This window comes from Ascaphus truei, chromosome 3, assembly GCF_040206685.1.
Source record: "Ascaphus truei isolate aAscTru1 chromosome 3, aAscTru1.hap1, whole genome shotgun sequence".
Classification (NCBI taxonomy): Eukaryota; Metazoa; Chordata; class Amphibia; order Anura; family Ascaphidae; genus Ascaphus; species Ascaphus truei.
Genome location: NC_134485.1, coordinates 42,365,913 through 42,385,869, shown reverse-complemented (window position 1 = coordinate 42,385,869; position 19,957 = coordinate 42,365,913). Strand labels below are relative to the sequence as shown.

General features: G+C 41.9%; 1 protein-coding gene across 1 annotated transcript in view; it reads left to right on the top strand.

Annotated features, from left to right (window-relative positions):
- The window catches only part of USP25 (ubiquitin specific peptidase 25), a 121,476-nt gene that overhangs the window by 73,347 nt on the left and 28,172 nt on the right, over positions 1–19,957 (top strand). Inside the window, exons 10-18 of the mRNA XM_075593964.1 lie at positions 276–424; positions 2,161–2,288; positions 4,753–4,848; positions 5,925–6,086; positions 7,497–7,699; positions 8,866–8,936; positions 10,715–10,943; positions 13,339–13,539; positions 16,921–17,060. Of these exons, the coding sequence (XP_075450079.1) occupies positions 276–424; positions 2,161–2,288; positions 4,753–4,848; positions 5,925–6,086; positions 7,497–7,699; positions 8,866–8,936; positions 10,715–10,943; positions 13,339–13,539; positions 16,921–17,060 (1,379 nt within the window). The remainder of the gene's footprint in view (positions 1–275; positions 425–2,160; positions 2,289–4,752; positions 4,849–5,924; positions 6,087–7,496; positions 7,700–8,865; positions 8,937–10,714; positions 10,944–13,338; positions 13,540–16,920; positions 17,061–19,957) is intronic.

The following is a 19,957-nucleotide window of genomic DNA, read 5'->3' as shown; positions in this document are numbered from 1 at the left end:
CTATTGATCGATTATTGTACTCTTTCTGCTCTGACTTGGATAAGAGTTCCAGTTCACGTCGGACATGACTATATTGTATACATTTTTGGGGTTATACAAGACTCCCGCTGCTGGTAGCACTTTTAGTGACTTTTTCCAATGAATCTTGTTTCCCTTGTGTGTTTAACGAGCCCCCCATGGTGACCTCCAAAGAACAGGCTATATCACATTTCTGAATTGGACCATTAAGCGATCATTTTTGACCCCCTCTAACTTTTCAATGATTTTCTGTTAAGGGAAGAAATTTGAAAACAAAGAGATGTTTGGACAGTACCCTCTTCAGGTGAATGGCTTTAAAGATCTACACGAGTGCCTGGAGGCTGCCATGATAGAAGGGGAAATAGAGTCATTACATTCAGAGCACTCTGGCAAGTCTGGTCAGGAGGTGAGACATATCTATACTTTCTTTCTATTTCTCCAAAGAGAAAATTGTTGGTTGAATCAAATATTCTATATTAAAAAAATATATATATTATATTTAATGTTATTTATAAATGAATGCAATCAAGACTATACCTCCCTCCCGCACACTTTCACAGTAGAATGAGTAGGGGAGGCCACCGTGCCTCTAAAACAGTGGTTCCCAACCTTTTTAACATTGTGCATCCTTTGCTAGAAAATATTTGTTCCACAAAACCCTAATTAATACATTTTGTTGCCTAATCATCAGATTATCGCTAACAGAACGGTTTGACTGATCCCAGGAAGAATAATGTCCTGAGGTCCTAAACTGCACGATTGGTGCAGGAGCTGCCAACGTCATCCCCACATGGCCTTGCTACTGTGGATGCAAAGCATTGTGGGTAGTGACTCTGGAAGCTCCTGCTTTGTAATTGACAGCTACTGTATACCACATAAGGTGCAGTTACGCCACTTACTAAGTGTGCAGTCCTCACTCTGCCCCAGTCACCCACTATACTACCTGGTATCTGCCACATTTTTATTTCTTAAAACCCCTGTTGAGAATTTCTGCTCTTAAAAAAAAATGTCTTGCTAAACAAACACAGGGATATTACACCCATTGGAGTAGATTAAGCCAGTCCACGTCTTCCCAACCGAATTCCAGTTTGTCATGTACTGTATAAGCCTTTTTCTTATAGGTGTTTCTGAATATATTTGCTGCAATTAGATGATATTTAAGTACACTACATATGTAAGCATAACGTTAGATTATTGCAATATCTTCTTGAGGTTCATAAGGCAGCCATCTTAGATTTGTGATGTCATTGGGCACCCTGCAAGTTCCAGGCTGAAACAAACTATACTGTTCTGACATTACTCACCAATACCCCTGGGTACTGCTACTTCTGGAGCAGCACATATCCCATCTTCTTCCTCCAGGCTGAAGAAAGAGGGAAGTGATGGGTTTGTGCTCTTTCCAATAGTGCAGAGTGTCTATAGTACTTGCAGTGCCAATGCATCATTGAATCATTAGATTGATGCCAGCTGGGGAGAAAGCAAGGATATTCCAATCCATTTTATTTTAGATTTCATTGTATTTCAACATTCAAAAGTACGTTTGTTTTAATACTCCACACTTTCATTTTTAAGTGTATTGTTTTTTGTTTTATTCATATTTTCTGCACCTAGTGAATACAAGTTTAGTCTCTTTATAACTGCAGCTGATTGCTAGGCATTCTTTGTATCTATACCTGGTTCAAATTGAGTTTTGTGCTACCAAAATGTGCCACTGTTCCTTCTCTGTAAGGGTGAATGCTTATAGTGAGAGGTTCAAGACCAATGGATTTAGAGCTGTGCTTTTCAGCCCTCTCCCATGAGAATCCCGGCAAGTTTCTGGAACAACAAATGCATGGCTAAGCACACGTCACTTGCCTTCTACAGTATGTCACTGTGTGATTGGATGGTATCACCAATACTGACCTGATGGAGGTGTTAGAGACACTTACATATTTATTTATAAAATGTTTTACCAGGAAGTAATACATTGAGCGTTACCTCTCGTTTTCAAGTATGTCCCGGATGTCAAGTATTCACAGCTGAATAACTTGAAAAATCTGTGTCTGGATCTTTGACTGGATAAACGTCAAAATAGCAGATAAATGGGATATTCTAGAAGTGTGACTAGCAAGAGTCTGTGTTTTCTCCTCCCTCCCCGTGCAGCACTGGTTCACAGAGCTCCCGCCCGTGCTCACGTTTGAGCTCTCCAGATTTGAATTCAATCAAGCTCTGGGCAGACCAGAAAAGATACACAACAAATTGGAGTTTCCATCATGCTTATATATGGACAGGTATGTGTAACAACACTTCGGGTTAAACGAGCATCTCAAAGTCTGTCTTTTTGTAAGGCTGCGGCCAAAGTGCGTGCGCGGCGCGAAACAAAATACAGTCACTACCAGGCCGGCCATAGTGCACGCGAGGAAGCAGGATTTGGAAGAGACAAAAAAAAATTGGCTTTTTTGCGCGACAGCCGCGTCACGTGAGCGTTGGGGCCAATGAGGGCGAAGCAGCCTGGTGACGTTATCGCCACACCTCCCCGTCAGAGTCCACGGATCGCTCGGGCGACGGGCGCGTTGTGCGCCCGCACTATAAGCAGAGCCGAAGTTGTTTGTCAGGGAGGATGCCAGCATCTCTACTCTTCCTATACTGGACATCTCTTAGCCAGCGCATGCGCGGCTGATTTCACGGCAGCTGAAGAATTAATCTCTGATCTGTTGAATTGTCATGGTAAAAAAAGTGATGATGTGGAAGTAAAATAATGATAGAAATAGGTGTATATAGCTTCCAAAGTTAGAAATAGTATCATTAGTGTGAGTGATTGCCAGTATACAGCAATCAAATAGTTTTGATTAAAAACAATTATATTCTTTCCATTTTAGCAAATGAGTGATTAATCAACATTATTGCTTAACTGGAATATATTTGATTGCATTGCCCTGTAAGGCCAACATCAGTCCTCCAGGGCCACCAGCACGTCGGGTTTCCAGGATATCCTTACTTCAGCACAGGTGGCTCAGTCGCCAACCAAGCCACTGAGTTAGCCACCGGTGCTGAAGCAAGGATATCCTGAAAACCTAACTTGTTGGTGGCCACTCCTCCCCCTATAACATCACCAGATACCCCCCCTTTTTTTTATGTATGTATGTATGACAGAGCTGTGTGTTTGTTCTTAAATGATTGCCACCTTATACAATCCTTTAATGCAGGATTTGTGTGCTCCTGAAATGATGTCCACTCCCTAGCGTTCTGTGTCTGGATGTGTGCGCCTGTAACATCTGCTTCACTCGGCACACTTTTTACTCATAACAAGATTTGCAGGGAATGAACCCAGGAGAGTAGAGAGCAAAGACCCCTTTTTCTGTGCCTTCAATACCCGTTAATCACTAGTTACATATAAAACATTCCTTTTTTAATGATAAAATCTCTAAAATATGAACACTAAAAGAACCATTAAACATACCGCTGAACAATATAGGTATATAGTCAATACCCCTTGATAGTTGGTCAGTAACTAAGTATAAGACCTAGTTTATAATTGTAAAATCACTAAATTTATGAGCGCTGGGGCCATTACACACAATAGTAAAAAAAAAAGGCATTAAAGGAGACAATCTCTCTACTCCGTATGAGGGATTACTGAAACTTTTACTGAAATGCTGTACTGTACGAATCGTTACTGAGTAGTTCATAGTACAGCTAGGCACAGTATATACTGCATTAAGCTAATGGATATTTTTTTGATTGCTGTTTATATGCCATCAATATATATTTATTGTAACATTTCCCAAGGTGTACATTATATGCCATTATTTGCAGAAACGGTCTTTCTTATTATTATAATGTGTTAAATGTGACATTACTATTACCCACCCTCCATTGTGCTAGACTTGTGATGTACTTCATGTGTTGACTCCTTACAAATAAAACAAATTATTCAAAAAAGTGAAAGCCGGAATGGCGGGTTTGTTCTGTTCCCAGACATGAAGAACCCAGCAGCTCTTTTGATACTTATTTATTTACCATTGTTTTATTTAAAACCGTAAACATCGATTTTGAAAGGTTTTAACTGTTCGAATTTTAAAGAGGTCTAGACTTGCTACTAAGATGCAGTAACACTTTGCTGCCACCCGGGGTGATGTGGCGGCACCGCAGGATTAACAAGGTGGTGGGGGTCCCTTTCAGAAGCATGGACAACGCTCCATTGCACCAGACACTGTCCTAGCGCTGCGAACAAGGAAGCAGAGTCAGGGCGACAGGAAGTCTTGCTACATGTGCACAGTATTTACTTCACCGTGTAAGGCCGAGTCCATAGAAGGACAGGCCGCGCTGAGCCGTGCGGACGCTCCGCGCTGAGCCCCTGCATCCTCAATGAGGATGCCTTGAGAGGGGGCTCACGCGAGCGTCCGCAGGCGTGCTGAGGCGCTGGATTTTTCAGCCGACAGCCAAGCTGTTTTTTAGAGCGCTGTCGGCTGAAAACATCCAAGCAGCGCGGAGCAGCGTTGACGTCGGTGCGTCGCGGGCGATTGGCCCAGCGACGTCACTGCCCCGCCTCCCTCAGTCTCCCCCCGCCTCCGATCGCGCCCGCTGGCTCGCCTGCATGGGCATGAAATCGCGCAGATTTCAGCAGGCGAGCCTCAGCGTCAGCGCGGTCCGGCACTGACAGCCCCTCTATGGCCCCAGCCTTAGCTGAGCTGTATGTTTCTGGCTTCCCTGTGCTCCGGATATATCTTTCCTTTTTTACATTTGTTATAATAGGTACATCCACAAGAACAGGGAAATCACAAGAATCAAACGTGATGAAATCAAGAGACTCAAAGAGCACGTGACGGTTTTGCAGCAGCGGCTAGAACGGTACAGTACAACCACTCCCGCTTGGAGGCCAGTCTGGTAGGAACTGTGTAAAGTGGTAGGGATGTAATGGCGTGAGGTGGTATTATTATTTGCGGTGATATGATGCTGTACACCTAATCACTGACTGGGACTGAGGCAGGTCAAAATTCACAACAACCGTACTTTAAGCACTGCACCGTTTGGAAAGGCTCAGGGTTGCTAGTTTGCCAGTCTGATGTATCCTCCTCCTGTACTCGGAGAATAAACGCTCCTCATTCCATTTCTTCTTCGAAGTGATTGTTCCCAAGGTACCCGTGCTAATGTTTTGTGGTAGTGACTAGTCTGTATAATTAACCGTGTGAGGCCAGTAAGAAACCTAGTACAGTGTTTTTCAGCCGGGTACCATGTTATCTAATGGTGTCTCCAATTAATCGTAATCGTTCCCCAGAACCAAAAAAATGATGTGGTTGTAATGTATTGCAATGACAGATTTGCATTCCAGTTACTTCAGAAATCCATGCGTTGTAGATGCAAAATGTCAGTAGTAATGAAGTATTTTATTGTTATTCTTGACTAGTTTATAAAAGGGATAGAGAAACCTGTTCTAGTATGTACAGGAAAATCCTTCATTTAATGACAGTGCTACAGTACTTGAGCTTTGTCAGATCCTCCCGAGCGTGTAAGAGGACACCTTGCTTTGTTCTGCATGTGTATGCTTAGTTCCATGATACTTTTACTTTCTATTCTGTAAAAAAGACTTTACTTTCACTTTCATTTCTGAAGTGAAGTGTTGAAATACATCAATGTAATCTGGGTGGGGTTTATTTATTTATATATATTTTTAAATCTGAGATCAAACGTTGACAGAGGTTCCTGCAAAAAGTAATGTACACCAATATTTTCTGAATACTGCTGGAATATTTTGCTGTAAAATATGGGATTAGGGTGGAAAATAAAGTTAAGTACTGTACATAGATTTGCGAGTCCCCTGTTCTTTATTCTTAGAGCCACTCCTCCTTTCATTGTGTCATTGAAATGCTAGAATGCAGATTTGTAGATTTCTACATGTAATATGAATGTGTGTGTTTTATCTACAGGTATTTAAGTTATGGATCTGGCCCTAAACGGTTCCCTTTGGCCGATGTGTTGCAGTATGCACTGGAGTTTGCATCCAGCAAGCCTGTTTGCACTTCTCCAGTGGAGGATATTGATACAAGTGCTCCATCTAGTGGTTCTGTAGCAACACAGACAGTGCAAAGGTGAGCAAACAATTTGGGCCGTTATTTGATACTGACACCCCACTTAAATTCTGGCAACCAATGCAGTACATTCAGTAGTTGGATTATACAACCGGGGACCATATTTAGAACGAACACTTAAACTTCTAGCAAGTAAAGTTACAGAACTTTATCTGGATTGCCAAAAGGATAGACAGCTGGTATCAGTGATAAAATACAGTTTAACCCTGTTATAACGCGATCCGTTACAACGCAAATCCGCTTATAACGCGATGTAAGCATGGCTCCCAATTTTCGTATTTATGAATACTTTACAACACGATTATTGGTATCTTAAATACTTTGTTGTACAATGCATACAATTGTACATTGTTTCTAACGCGATCCGCTTATAGCGGAATGTGATTCTTTGGATCCCAATCACAGCATTATAAGAGGGTTGAGCTGTATTACTCTCTACATAGCGGTTTTAATGCTAGCAGGTATGTGTTGATTTAAAAAAAAATTAAAATAATAGAAACAAGTCTGTTATAGTATACTGATGCAGTGGCCGTTATTTGAACACATCTCGGTGCCGATTTTGAGTTCTCTGCTGTTCCCCACGCAGCATGAAACGCGGCCAATCGCCCCAGGCACCCGTGCTTATCGCGGATGTTTTGTTTGAATTTCATGGATTCTGTTTCTTCGTTTGCAATGAAATGGATGAATTGTAATGTGTACAGTGCTGTGCTACTGTGCTACTGTGCTACTGTGCTACTGTGTCAATTTCATGTTTTTAATAGCCAGAACACTAAAATTAGTATTTCTGCACTCGCCGCGCTCGCATCTTAGTGCGGGGAGGCTGGAATTCATCCCGCGGTTTCAAATTGGGATTCCGATGTACATGACACGTGAAGTGTTCGAATAACGGCCGCTGCATCAGTACTTTAGCTGAGTAATAGTGATATATACAGTAATAGTACATACAACAGAATATATTTGATAGTTATGCCAATGCATACACAAGTAAATGATCAATCAGTGATTAGTAATAAGTTTATCTAGTGCTGCCACACAGCATGCCGCTGTGTATACAGTATAATAGTAGGGACACAACGCCTTTGCATTAAAGTGCTTGCAATTAAAATGCGGGTCTTTTGAACTGCAGTAAGAGAACATATTCTCTGGTCGGGGGTGACCAACTCCAGTCTTCAAGGGCCACCAACAGATCAGGTTTTAAGGATATCCCTGCTTCAGCACAGGTGGCTGATTGAGCCACCTGTGCTGGAGCAGGGATATCTTTAAAACCTGACCTGTTGGTGGCCCTTGAAGACTGATGTTGGTCACTCCTTACCTAGGGTAACAAGGAGCTAATACTGGGATCAAGCTGACTTTCTTGTGCTCTGTATTAGGGCAGCCCAGATGCTTAACCTGTTCCATAAATCTTTCTAGCACAATGGAACATCAGGGGCCTTCCTCGTCTGAGACACAACCCCCTTCCCAACGTTCCGTAATACACAAACCGTTCACGCAGTCCCGAATACCCCCTGACCTACCCATGCACCCGGCACCACGGCACATTACAGAGGAGGAACTTGCAGTGTTAGAAGGGTGTTTGCATCGCTGGAGAACTGAAGTAGAAACAGATACAAGAGGTATAAGTTCTGCCGATCAGGCTCAATGTTGCCGGATTACCTTAATTGAAAAGTTAATGAGACCTAGAAATAATGATATACAGTACCAAATCGTACACTAAAAGTGTCTATTTTTCATCATTCCTTACAATGCCAACTAAAATGACCAAATGGTACTGAACAAATAATACTAAATGTTGCTTAGTTTCAGCACCTGGTTACAAATGTATCGTCTAAACATGTGGTGTGTGGCACTGGCAATAGTGGTGATACACTATATCACAATTGTTCTAATGCAGTGATTCCCAACCAGGGTTCCGTGGAACCCTGGGGCTCCTTGAAGCAGTCTCAGGGGTTCCTCCTATGGACCACAGACCCCCCTGCTGCTCCCCCCCCCCCCACCTGGGGTTGGGGTTTTTTGGTATGTATTGTGTAGGGTGGATTGAGAGAGAGTGGGGTAATTGACAGAAGGTAGGGGCGAGTGAGAGAAGAGAGGGGGCAGGAGTGAGTGAGTGAGGAAAAGAGGGAGTAAGAGTGAGACGCAAGGGATAAATACATGCGAGGGGGGAGGGGGGAGAGTTAGTGAGATGGATGGGAGAGAAAAACATGGGTAAAGGGTGGGAAATACGGGTGGCTCGTGAGGTGTGAAATGTTGTGACTGACCCCTGTCGAACCTAATATGTGTCAGCCAGATAGGGGTTCCCTGAGATTTTTTTAAATATTCAAGGGTTCCTCCAAACAAAAAAGTTTGGAAATCACTGTTCTAATGTATTGCATCAAAACATGTCACAACCGACAATGACACGCCTTCGGGTTTTTTATTTTATTTTTTATACTGTAATGTTTTTTGTTTATTTGTTTTCTCGTTGCTGCTATGTTTTTTTTTTTTTTTTAGTGTTTTTAGTTAAAAATAGGTAATATTTAAAAAACGAAAATAATGTGTGAACTTATTCAGGATTGAAAAGTATTTGCTTAAGTTCAATTTCTTTTTACTGTTTACTTTTTATGTACTAGTTACTTGCACTACGTAATAGAGAATACAGTATATATATATCTATCTATAAATATATATATTTTTTTTTTAAATATATACAGGTATGCAATGTTTAAATGTATTTCTAAACATGATTGATGTAAACATAGGGTACATGTAAATTAGAATACAAAATAACAATATCCATCTTCAGACTTGCAGGAAAGCATAGGCAGAATTCACCGAACCATAGACCTTATGTACTCGGGCAAGCTGATGACCCAAGTAAGTAAAAAGGGCCGTGACGATCTCTGCTCTAAAACCTTTTTTCTAATGCTTTCTTACTTAAGTTTACATGAAAACACTTAAAGCGCAAAACTCCCACTGGTTGTATTGAAGTGATGATCACACAAGGAATCTCGGAGCAGGAACTCTCAGGATAATATAAAAGAGAAAGAAAAGAAATATAGTGCAACACAGTTTAATGAACATATGATAGAGCAAAAGAGCTCAATCCACTCACATGCTGTAGAAATAAAACAGTCGGTTTGACCACTCTGGGTCCTGTATAGCTGCAGTACTGGAACGTCTTGTGTATGCTTGTAAAATGACAAACGCTTCCCCACGTTGCCTACTTCTGGGTTCGGGTGGCGGGTCATCAACAATAACAGCCAATGGAGATCCAAGCTTGGTCTCCAAACCAAACCCCGTAGCGATGGTAGATAGTGGGTACTTCGGTCGCACAGCTCGTCACAGTTGCAGGTCAGCACACTGCAGGATAGCTGGTAGTTCACTGATAGCTTTTAGGTACTGTAACCCTACGCGTTTCGTTAGAATAAACCAAACTTCCAGATTCCTTGTGTGATCATCACTTCAATACAACCAATGGGAGTTTTGCGCTTTAATTAAGAGTTTTCTGTGTCGTCTTCTGAGGGGTTATTTAACCCCTACACCAGCAGCATCTCCATTGGTGATATTTATTTGTATTCATCACTTAATTTATTTATTACTTGGGGTTTGCGCTTTAATTTTCTGTTCACCTTAAGTTTACATGAGAAACATGTATCTGGACTTTACTAATAGACGTAAATGTCTAATATTTTGAAATATGATGGCACCGTAATATTGGATAATATATTTAAACTTTTTTTTCCCCCAAAACACTTTTTACTTATTAAAGTGTATTATATGAGATGGGGTACAGAAGTAGAAAGGGGGGAATGGGGAAAAAGAGCAGAGGGGGAGATGAGCAATTCCATTTAGTATACTTTTTATAAATCAATTGGTAAGATCGTATAAGATTTTTAGTGCAAATCTCTCAAGACATTAAGGTCAGAGACTTGACTGACCCATACCCCAGACTGGGCTGAACCCGTATTTCCTGCATACTGTAAATGAAATGTCTTCTCTTTTGAAACTTTTTAGGCTCACTGGGAAAGCGATCAGCTGCATTATAGAGATTTAATACATGAGCGTTGCTGTAGATATTAAACACCTTTATCATGGCCTTAAAGTAGCAATCCCCCCCCTGAAGCCTTTTTGAGTTTTTAAACACTCTACTTTGTTTTACCTCTATGTATATCCTGCTCTTTATATAAAAAAATACAATTGAAATAGTATTTGTAATCTTTAGGTTATGAGGTTACCATGGTAATGTTTAGACTGAACGTGCGCACACGCAAGCAATAGTCTGAAGAGTAGGCAATAGAATGTATTAATTAGGGGTTCGCAGGAACAAATATTTTCTAGCAGGGGTTGCACAATGTGAAAAAGCTTGGAAACCAATGCCTTCCATCCCACCAAAGCCAAACTAAAATAACATCTCAATTACGCCTTGATTGTGTGTTCCTCAAGCACAGCCTTTTAATGAAAAAAATAAATAAAAATAAAATGTCCTACAACTGCTCTATGATGTGAAATTAGCCCCATCTGTTAGGGGGATGTGTAATCCATGCTTATTTTAAAGAGTTTAATTTAGGATTTGTGTCCAGACAGACAGACAGACATATAGTTGCTATTTCAGTAATGTTGTGTATTATTCCTTCCTTGTTCTCCATGTTTAGGTTCCTTACAAGTTGCATGCTGTACTAGTCCATGAAGGCCAAGCAAATGCAGGTCACTACTGGGCATATGTTTTCGACCGTCACGAAAAGAGGTGGATGAAATATAATGATATTTCGGTAACAAAGTCGTCATGGGAAGAATTGGAGCGGGACTCTTTTGGTGGATACAGGAATGCAAGTGCATATTGTTTAATGTACATTAATGATGGCGAACAGCATTTAATACAAGGTAATGTTTCTATTTTGTTAAGTTTACTGCCGTATCGGAAGTATTTTAAGACATTTGGCTGTAGTGTAATGGATATGCATGCATCGGGTTGTCATAAACAAGTTAATATATAACAGAGTCATTTGTGGTGTAGAGTTGTTTGAATACTTGCTGTATCGTGAGTCTGTCCTTCTCTAGACTTACATTAGGCCAACCGTGATTGAGATGAAAATATATGGACCATTTCTTTTGTATGCACAGAAAGGAGCACTCACGCTTAAAACGCGTTGTATACTATCATAGGTGCTCACAAAACCTGGAGTGTCTCCAGACCATATAGTGTAAAAACAAAGGGTGCAGCACTCTCATAGATTTAGTGCAAAATCAAGTTTAAATAAAGATCGACGTTTGGGTCCAGGCTTGAGGACCTTTCTTTGAGAAACATCGATCTTTTAATAAACGTGATTTTGCACCAAGTACGTGAGAGTGCTCCATTTCTATTGTAGCCAGTTGTTTTCACAAAGATGGGAGATACTGCTTTGCTGAATTTATTAGATGTCCAGGACCGGTGGAGATCAGATGATGTAATGGAAAAAATAAAAAGAACACAATATGGTGTATGATGTCTGAACCTCAAAATAGATATGTGGGTATTGATAAGGAACATTACTCCTGATTAAACCGTCAGCGGTGAAACACGTAGTATGAGATAAGGCCAAACAAGAGAGAGGACGCCATCGCTGTGGAGACAAGATTCCGGACACCCCATCCGGAAGTGTGGAAACCCAACAGAGAGACGCCGCGAGGGAGGAGGAGTCGGTCCTCTCCCGTAAGACTACCAGTGGGATATATTGCCACTGCGACGTCTGGCTCAGGGAGAGCTGGGAGAGTTATTCCAGCTCTGCCCCTCCGGCGGGCATGGAGTCCCTGATCGCGGCGGCCATTTTTTTTAAAAAATAGCGCGACCCCAGTTATAAAGCGGTCTGATCGGGTGGCCCTCGAGGACAGCGTTATAACAGGGTTCAGGTGTATCTACTTTGAGGTTGACATACCACACCATATTGTGTTCTTTTCATTTTTTCGGTTATATCTGCGCTCCCCTAGTCCTGGACATCTAAGACCTCTTTGAAGAATTGAGGAAGCAATTCACACTAAGGGTTTGAGCAGCAATCAACGGTTGTTTTTAGTATTTTTCATCTACCACTTTTTCATTTTTATTCAGATCTATGTGCAGTGGTGTTTAAAAGTTTTGAAACCTTTGATTCTTAAACCCATCCCTTCAGGGTTTCACATCACACCCAGGTTCCTATCAATGGTATAGGTTCTCTGGAGTCATTTTGAGGTTTTATTATTCCGTTTCAGATCTTATAGTATTGGGTTTAGAGCACCATGTGTTACTTTTTTCTTCGTACAGTTTTGCTGAATTTATGCAGTGGCTTATTAGACACAAGCCGAAATACATCACACTGCTGTGCCGGGTATCACACACCAATACAGCGGCGACTGCATTTAATTTGAATTGGTTATTGCTGACTTGGGATGTGATATTCCGCATCACGGCTTGATAAATCCCAGCCTAAGGATGAGCTTGATGAAAGTACTACTGTACAAGTTCATTGCAAATTAATGGCCATTTATATGAATAAATCTTCACATACTATTACTTTTCTGAATCCTCCTGAACTACTTGATTAGTAAGTGCTTACTCCATTCTATGCAATATGCAGAATGGACCGCTGTGTCATTTTTGGTTTGACAGCAGACACATGCAAAAGGTTTCATTTTAAATGAGCAATACTCACTAGTAGTCAACAGCTTGATTATAGTTGTGTGCTTCTAATTCATTATAGGCACGGATGGGAAGCAGCAATAAAGTCATTCACGCTTAGTGATTTGAGTGAAAGTGAATTACTGTGAATAACACTTTCTATAACTGGAACATTAAGGCTACTACAAAATTGCATAAGTTCCCAAATGTGACATGACCCCAATAGGAAAGTTAATGCAGAAAAATAGTAACGGCTTCATTAAATCTAGTAATTGTTCATTTATGAACTTGAATAATTAAATGCTAAACATTTTTTGGAGAGAGATGTCCAAAAAACATTTAAAACAATTAGAAGCCCCATTGCTTCATGGAAAAAAATATTGATTTGTACTAACAAATTCAGTTCGATACCGTCGATGCTTCTGTATAAAAAAAGGAGGCAAGTTAGAAACGTATTTGGCAGTTTAGGGTATATAAATGTTTCTAGGCTACACTGATTATTTGTTTTTTTTTTTTATCTGATTCTTCAGCTGAAGAAGATAACTGTTTTAGTCAATTGCCTGGGAATGAGTTCTGGTTGTGTTTATGGTCTAACTGCAAATCATTTATTTTGCTGGTGAATGAAATGTATGAATGATGTTGTTACAGAGGAATATGACAAGGAGACTGGTCAGGTGCTTACCGGAATGGACACCCTGCCCCATGATTTAAGGGAATATGTCAAGGAAGACAACAGGCGCTTTGATAAAGAGCTTGAAGAGTGGGATAAAGAACAGCTCCGGAAAGCAGAACAAGAGAAGATGCTTATTTCTCAAAAAACATTAAAGCCAGCACCGTCTGCCGGGGCAGGTAGGGTAACGCAAGGGTATTGTCTCTTTAAACATGTCATTGCCAGGCTGTAAATAAACAGAGGGTTGACAATTTTTATAAGGAGGTCTATTGAGTAATAGAACTAACAGGTTTGGGCAAATACTGTACATAGATGTGCAAATCCCACACGTAGAGGTTTTTGGGGGATGTTATGCATGTTATTCAATGATCAGAAGTTCAGGACTGTAGAAAAGATCCAGCCATGTAAATGAAAGCATGTTGCAAAAATATATATATTTCTTTGTGTCATCAAAATTATGCCTGCTCGATTTTATTATTTTTTCTTAAACACTGCCAGGGTAGCTATGTTGGAACATAATACATGATTGGCAGTGTGATATGTTTAATGGGCAACATGTTGGTGATTTATGTATTTAACAAACGGTAAATATTTTTTAATAATTCTGAAAATGGCCTTGGAAATGCCTGCAGATCGGGACCTGAGAGTTGTGTGCCCTCCTCTTCTTCCTCCTTGTTTCATACTGTCGTACACCTCTAGTCTGCTTGTTTTTTATTTTTTACACCGGACATACGTAAATCTGATTTATACACGGCCCCTTGACATTATCGTTGGGGTGGAAGAAACAAACAATAATTCCGCTTTCTCAGTGATACCACAGCAAATGAACTTTAATTTTAAATAGATCTGGAAAGCAGCAGCCACTAACATTTGACTAGTTAAATGTGTCCCTTCCATTAGATCACTTTGGTCCGATGTGGAGAAATATTAATTTTAAAATAATTTTGTCAGGGCTTCTGGAAATTTACCTTATTGTATTTTTCTGAGAATTGACTTATGACCTAACAAAACCGCTTATTTGCAATTATAACAATGTCTTACAGTAGGTCCCCATTTTACGACTACGTTTTTTATGTCGTATTTGTCTTTATGTACTGAAGCATTTGCCTATCCTGTATTTTTGGCAGTGACCAGGGCAGTGCCATGTTGGAAAGGGGCAATTTGCTAATTGTGACCAACATACTGTGGACTTTTAATTGAAAGGTGAGAGTATTGCGCTTTAGTCCATGGGGCTCAACTCCAGTGCTCAAAACCCGACCAGTTGGGGTGGGTCTTGAAGATTTCCAGCTTCAGCATTTGGTTCAATCAGTCTTCGACAGAGCCACCTGTGCAGAAGCTGGGATGTCCTTAAAGCCTCACCTGTTGGGGTGCCTTGAGGACTGGTGTTGAGCACCCCTGCTTCTGATAGCTGGGAGACACGTGAAGACGTTTTGCACTCCAACAGCAATAAGCTTCTGCTGCCGTAAAATAGAAATCACCGGATCCCTCCCACAGAAAATATCCCTGTGTAAATAATGAAATCCACAATTTGGGGTGATGGTTGTGCTCACAAGGGTAGTACTCAAAATATAGCGCATGAAAAGACCCTGTCCAGAGCATTCGCAGATCCTATCATAAATGTGATGCAATGTAACGACCGTAGATAACCTCCACGTGATACACAGAATATACAGTATATAGAGCTGATTGTGAACCCGGATGTTGGAGGCAGTGGTCCTGTTAGACGTACTGCAGGACACCAGGGTGCCCATCTTTCACTCCCCATAAATGAACAGCTTCTTCTGCTGTTGCTATTACTATTTCTTTAGATCGGTTTGATAGGGACACATCCTAAATGATTTGGCTGTTTTATTTTAATACTGTCTTGAACTGATTTATACTGTATCAATTAAAGTTCAATATAAAACCAATATGAACTATGTGTTGTGATATGAAACCTTAAACTCAAAAAATAAAACCTTTATAGGATGCTACAATACAATGTGTAAGAAGTGAATGACAAAATAGGAAACGGAAATAATTTGAATGCTGTAATAATCGAACCTATGATGGTAATATGTTCAAATCGTGCAAAGTCCCAAAATTGGTCCAGGCAGATCTTCCTGACCAGATCCACTGACCGACAGCAGCTCTCCAAAGAGGCGCCAAGTCTTTCATCCAAGACGCCATTATAAAAAAAAAAAATCAAACGGAGGCGCAAGTATTTACTGATACAATAGATTAATAAAAGCAGGGTTCACTCGGAGTCAGAATCACATGTACAGGCATACCCCGCATTAACGTACGCAATGGGACCGGAGCATGTATGTAAAGCGAAAATGTACTTAAAGTGAAGCACTACCTTTTTCCCACTTACCGATGCATGTACTGTACTGCAATCATTATATACTTGCATAACTGATGTAAATAACGCATTTGTAACAGGCTCTATAGTCTCCCCGCTTGCGCACAGCTTCGGTACAGGTAGGGAGCCGGTATTGCTGTTCAGGACATGCTGACAGGCGCATGCGTGAACTGCCGTTTGCCTATTGGGCGACATGTACTTACTCGCGAGTGTACTTAAAGTGAGTGTCCTTAAAGCGGGGTATGCCTGTACTGTATTAAGAAAGTGCTTGCCGCCACGTTATGGCTCCTGAAGTGATCTGCCACGTGTCCCTGGGAGCAGTCTCTGTGATCCGTCCCTTCCCCAAATTCAGGCTATCGTGATTGGCAACGTTGCATAATGTCAGCAATAATACGATATCCCAGCTGTCCTTCAATAAAAGTGAAATCTTATATATATTCTGTTTCAGGCGGGGATTATTTACTATCGTTACACTGCAGAACTTTTTTGTTTGTTTTTATAGGATCTGCGAGTGATGTATTTTGGGATTGGTCTCCTTTTTGTTATACACTTTTTTCTCCTTCACATTGCTCAAACACATATTCTGATTTCATTCTCCTATCCTACCTTTGTTTTTTGTCGTGGACTTTTGAGCTCTCTCTTTTTTTTTTTAATTCATTGGAGTACAATCTTTGTCTAACGATGGTAATTTCTTCTTCTGATATTTCCGTCCCACAGACAATTTAATTTCTTCACCCTTGTGATTACTTTTTTTATTTGCTTTGGAAATTATTCATTCTTTTTCCTTACTCTTTGGTTAATTCCCATCATATACCTCTCCATACTTCTTCGAGTTGTATGAAGCTTCTGAACTGTCTTGGGGGCCCAAGAGGGGTCCAAGTTTCTCATCCATATGTGATTACTGGCAGAATACACTGATCAAACATGTTTTTGCGGCACTGATCTGTTGGTACCCTTACTGCTCTACATGCCTCTATTGCTCATATTCCCTCACTTTCAAGTTCCTGTTGTCACACGACTCGGCTATTGGCTCCATTACTTCCGTGTATTTGTTGACTCACTCCCCACAATCCACCTTTGGCTTTATTATGCTTGGACACTTGTCCATGTATTTCCTTCCTTCCATTTTAACATTTCGTGGTTTGTTTCTTAGAAGGGGATAATCGTGCAGGAAGACTCCAGTTTTAATTATAGTAGGTATATTCTTCTCCTGCAGCTCCAGTAAAAGAGCCAGAATACCTGGAACAACCATCAAGAGCGGACCTCACTAATGTGATGAAGGAAGAAACTATTAGTGTAATCACGCAAGCGGTCACGGAGTCTGAAGATAAAAGTCCCGAAGCTGTTCTGCAAACGGTTAGAATGTCATGAATTGTTTATTTGTAAAAGTACTGGGGTAGTTATGGTCAAACTGTAATCTGTATTATGGAGTTTTTCGAAGAGCCAGATTTAATGTTTCTAATGGATTTCCGAAAGCCAAGTTATTTAAGCCTAAAGAGTGGACCAACGTTTTGGCTGCCTGTGCAAGCTTTATCAGGGCTGCACAAAAAGCCAAAACATTGGTTTACTTTTTTTGGCTTAAATAAATTTGCTTTGGGAAATCAGATGTGCCCTAATTATTTCTGTGTGGATTCACAAAACGGAGAGCAGCAAAATATGTTTTATTTCCTGCAATCTTTGTGGGCACAGAAACACATTGCTCAGGCTTTGCATGCTTAAAGTGTAGGCGGTAACTGTAATTGGGAACCACATTAGGGATTCTGCAGTTGTAAGAACTAAAATCGGCTTTCTAAGCTTGTACTGATTATCTTAGAGCCAACTATTAATAGAGGTTTCATTTAATTATTAATGACTAAACAAATATCGTGATTACAGTGTAATTTGAGTAATATATTTAGAACCCTTCATGGTGACATTTGCTGATTGCTAAACTTTTTTTTGCAAGTGATCTGTTACATGTAGTTGCTTACACGGTTTGTGGAAGCACTGAACACTAATCAGGCATGTTGTGTGTGATAAATAATTCAAGAGTGCTCGTAAATAAAAATAAAAAAATCCCTTACTTTTGGACAAGTTTCCCAGTCATTCATTCGTAATGTTTTTTATAGACTTGCATTCAAGCAGCAATTCCCAATACTCCATTTTTGTTTTCCATCTCCTCCCACTATTTTTTTTTATTTTGTTTTATAGGTTTTAACTGGTACCCAGAACCCCACTATTTTCTATGACTAATTTCACACACAAGTGGAATAATTTAATGTTGTCATTATGCAGAGATATAACTAATACAGCTTGTTGGTAAAATCGTTTGCGTCCTATACAGGGAAACACCATTATACTAATGCCCCATACATTTGATACATTGCGGCTTTGATAGGCAAATCACTTATTGGACAAAAAGGAGATCACGCTAGTGATGTTCCATAGGTTCAAAGTAGATCATGCCTTTTTTTCATTTAGACAAGTAGAAAGGTCGTTGTTTACACGATTATTTATTTTATTTTTGAAACGTCATGTTTTCATCGTAACCACCTTCATTGGAACATTCATCAAATTGGATTTCTAAAAAAATTTATCAACACTCCAAAATATGTTTATTACTCTCATAATAAAAATTCAATGTTTCTACCCAAGATGTGTCGAAATGCTGGATATTTATTATGAGTCATGCATTTATTTTGGTCGCTATAATTGGAGGAGCAGCTCAGTGAGTATAGGCACTGACTGGCACTGAGTTTGAAGCAGAGGAACCTGGTTCAATTCCCAGTGTCGGCTCCTTGTGACCTTGGGCAAGTCACTTTATCTCCCATTTCCTCAGGCACCAAAAAACATAGATTGTAACCTCTATGGGGTAGGGATCTGTGCCTGCAAAATGTCTCTGTAAAGCGTTACGTAAAACTAGCAGCGCTATACAAGAACATGCTATTATTATTAGTGCTTCTGCAATTATTATTATTTTAGCTATCCTTAAAATGTTAATTGAGTGATCTGGACAGCAGTAAGCGATCAAACCACCGACGCTCCGCCACGAGATCAACTTACCGCCATGACACTTCACCACATGACATGTCGCCTCTGAGATCCCTGCCCTTGTCCCCGCTCTGTTGCCTTGTCCCCGCTCTGTTGCCTTGTCCCCGCTCTGTTGCCTTGTCCCCGCTCTGTTGCCTTGTCCCCGCTCTGTTGCCTTGTCCCCGCTCTGTTGCCTTGTCCCCGCTCTGTTGCCTTGTCCCCGCTCTGTTGCCTTGTCCCCGCTCTGTGGCATTGTCCCCGCTCTGTTGCATTGTCCCCGCTCTGTTGCCTTGTCCCCGCTCTGTTGCCCTGTCCCCGCTCTGTTGCCCTGTCCCCGCTCTGTTGCCCTGTCCCCGCTCTGTTGCCCTGTCCCCGCTCTGTTGCCCTGTCCCCGCTCTGTTGCCCTGTCCCCGCTCTGTTGCCCTGTCCCCGCTCTGTTGCCCTGTCCCCGCTCTGTTGCCCTGTCCCCGCTCTGTTGCCCTGTCCCCGCTCTGTTGCCCTGTCCCCGCTCTGTTGCCCTGTCCCCGCTCTGTTGCCCTGTCCCCGCTCTGTTGCCCTGTCCCCGCTCTGTTGCCCTGTCCCCGCTCTGTTGCCCTGTCCCCGCTCTGTTGCCCTGTCCCCGCTCTGTTGCCCTGTCCCCGCTCTGTTGCCCTGTCCCCGCTCTGTTGCCCTGTCCCCGCTCTGTTGCCCTGTCCCCGCTCTGTTGCCCTGTCCCCGCTCTGTTGCCCTGTCCCCGCTCTGTTGCCCTGTCCCCGCTCTGTTGCCCTGTCCCCGCTCTGTTGCCCTGTCCCCGCTCTGTTGCCCTGTCCCCGCTCTGTTGCCCTGTCCCCGCTCTGTTGCCCTGTCCCCGCTCTGTTGCCCTGTCCCCGCTCTGTTGCCCTGTCCCCGCTCTGTTGCCCTGTCCCCGCTCTGTTGCCCTGTCCCCGCTCTGTTGCCCTGTCCCCGCTCTGTTGCCCTGTCCCCGCTCTGTTGCCCTGTCCCCGCTCTGTTGCCCTGTCCCCGCTCTGTTGCCCTGTCCCCGCTCTGTTGCCCTGTCCCCGCTCTGTTGCCCTGTCCCCGCTCTGCCATTCCGTGCGTGGGACATTTAAAGATGGAGCGGCGGGCGTGCAGGACAGCAGAGCGGGGATCAGAGCAGCAACATGACACAGTGGCGAGATGTCCAGTCAGTGAGCTCGCGACCAAATGTCCCGTTCCATCTGGGCAGTTCCTTCGCATCACGCGCACCCACTGACAAACTGCACTTT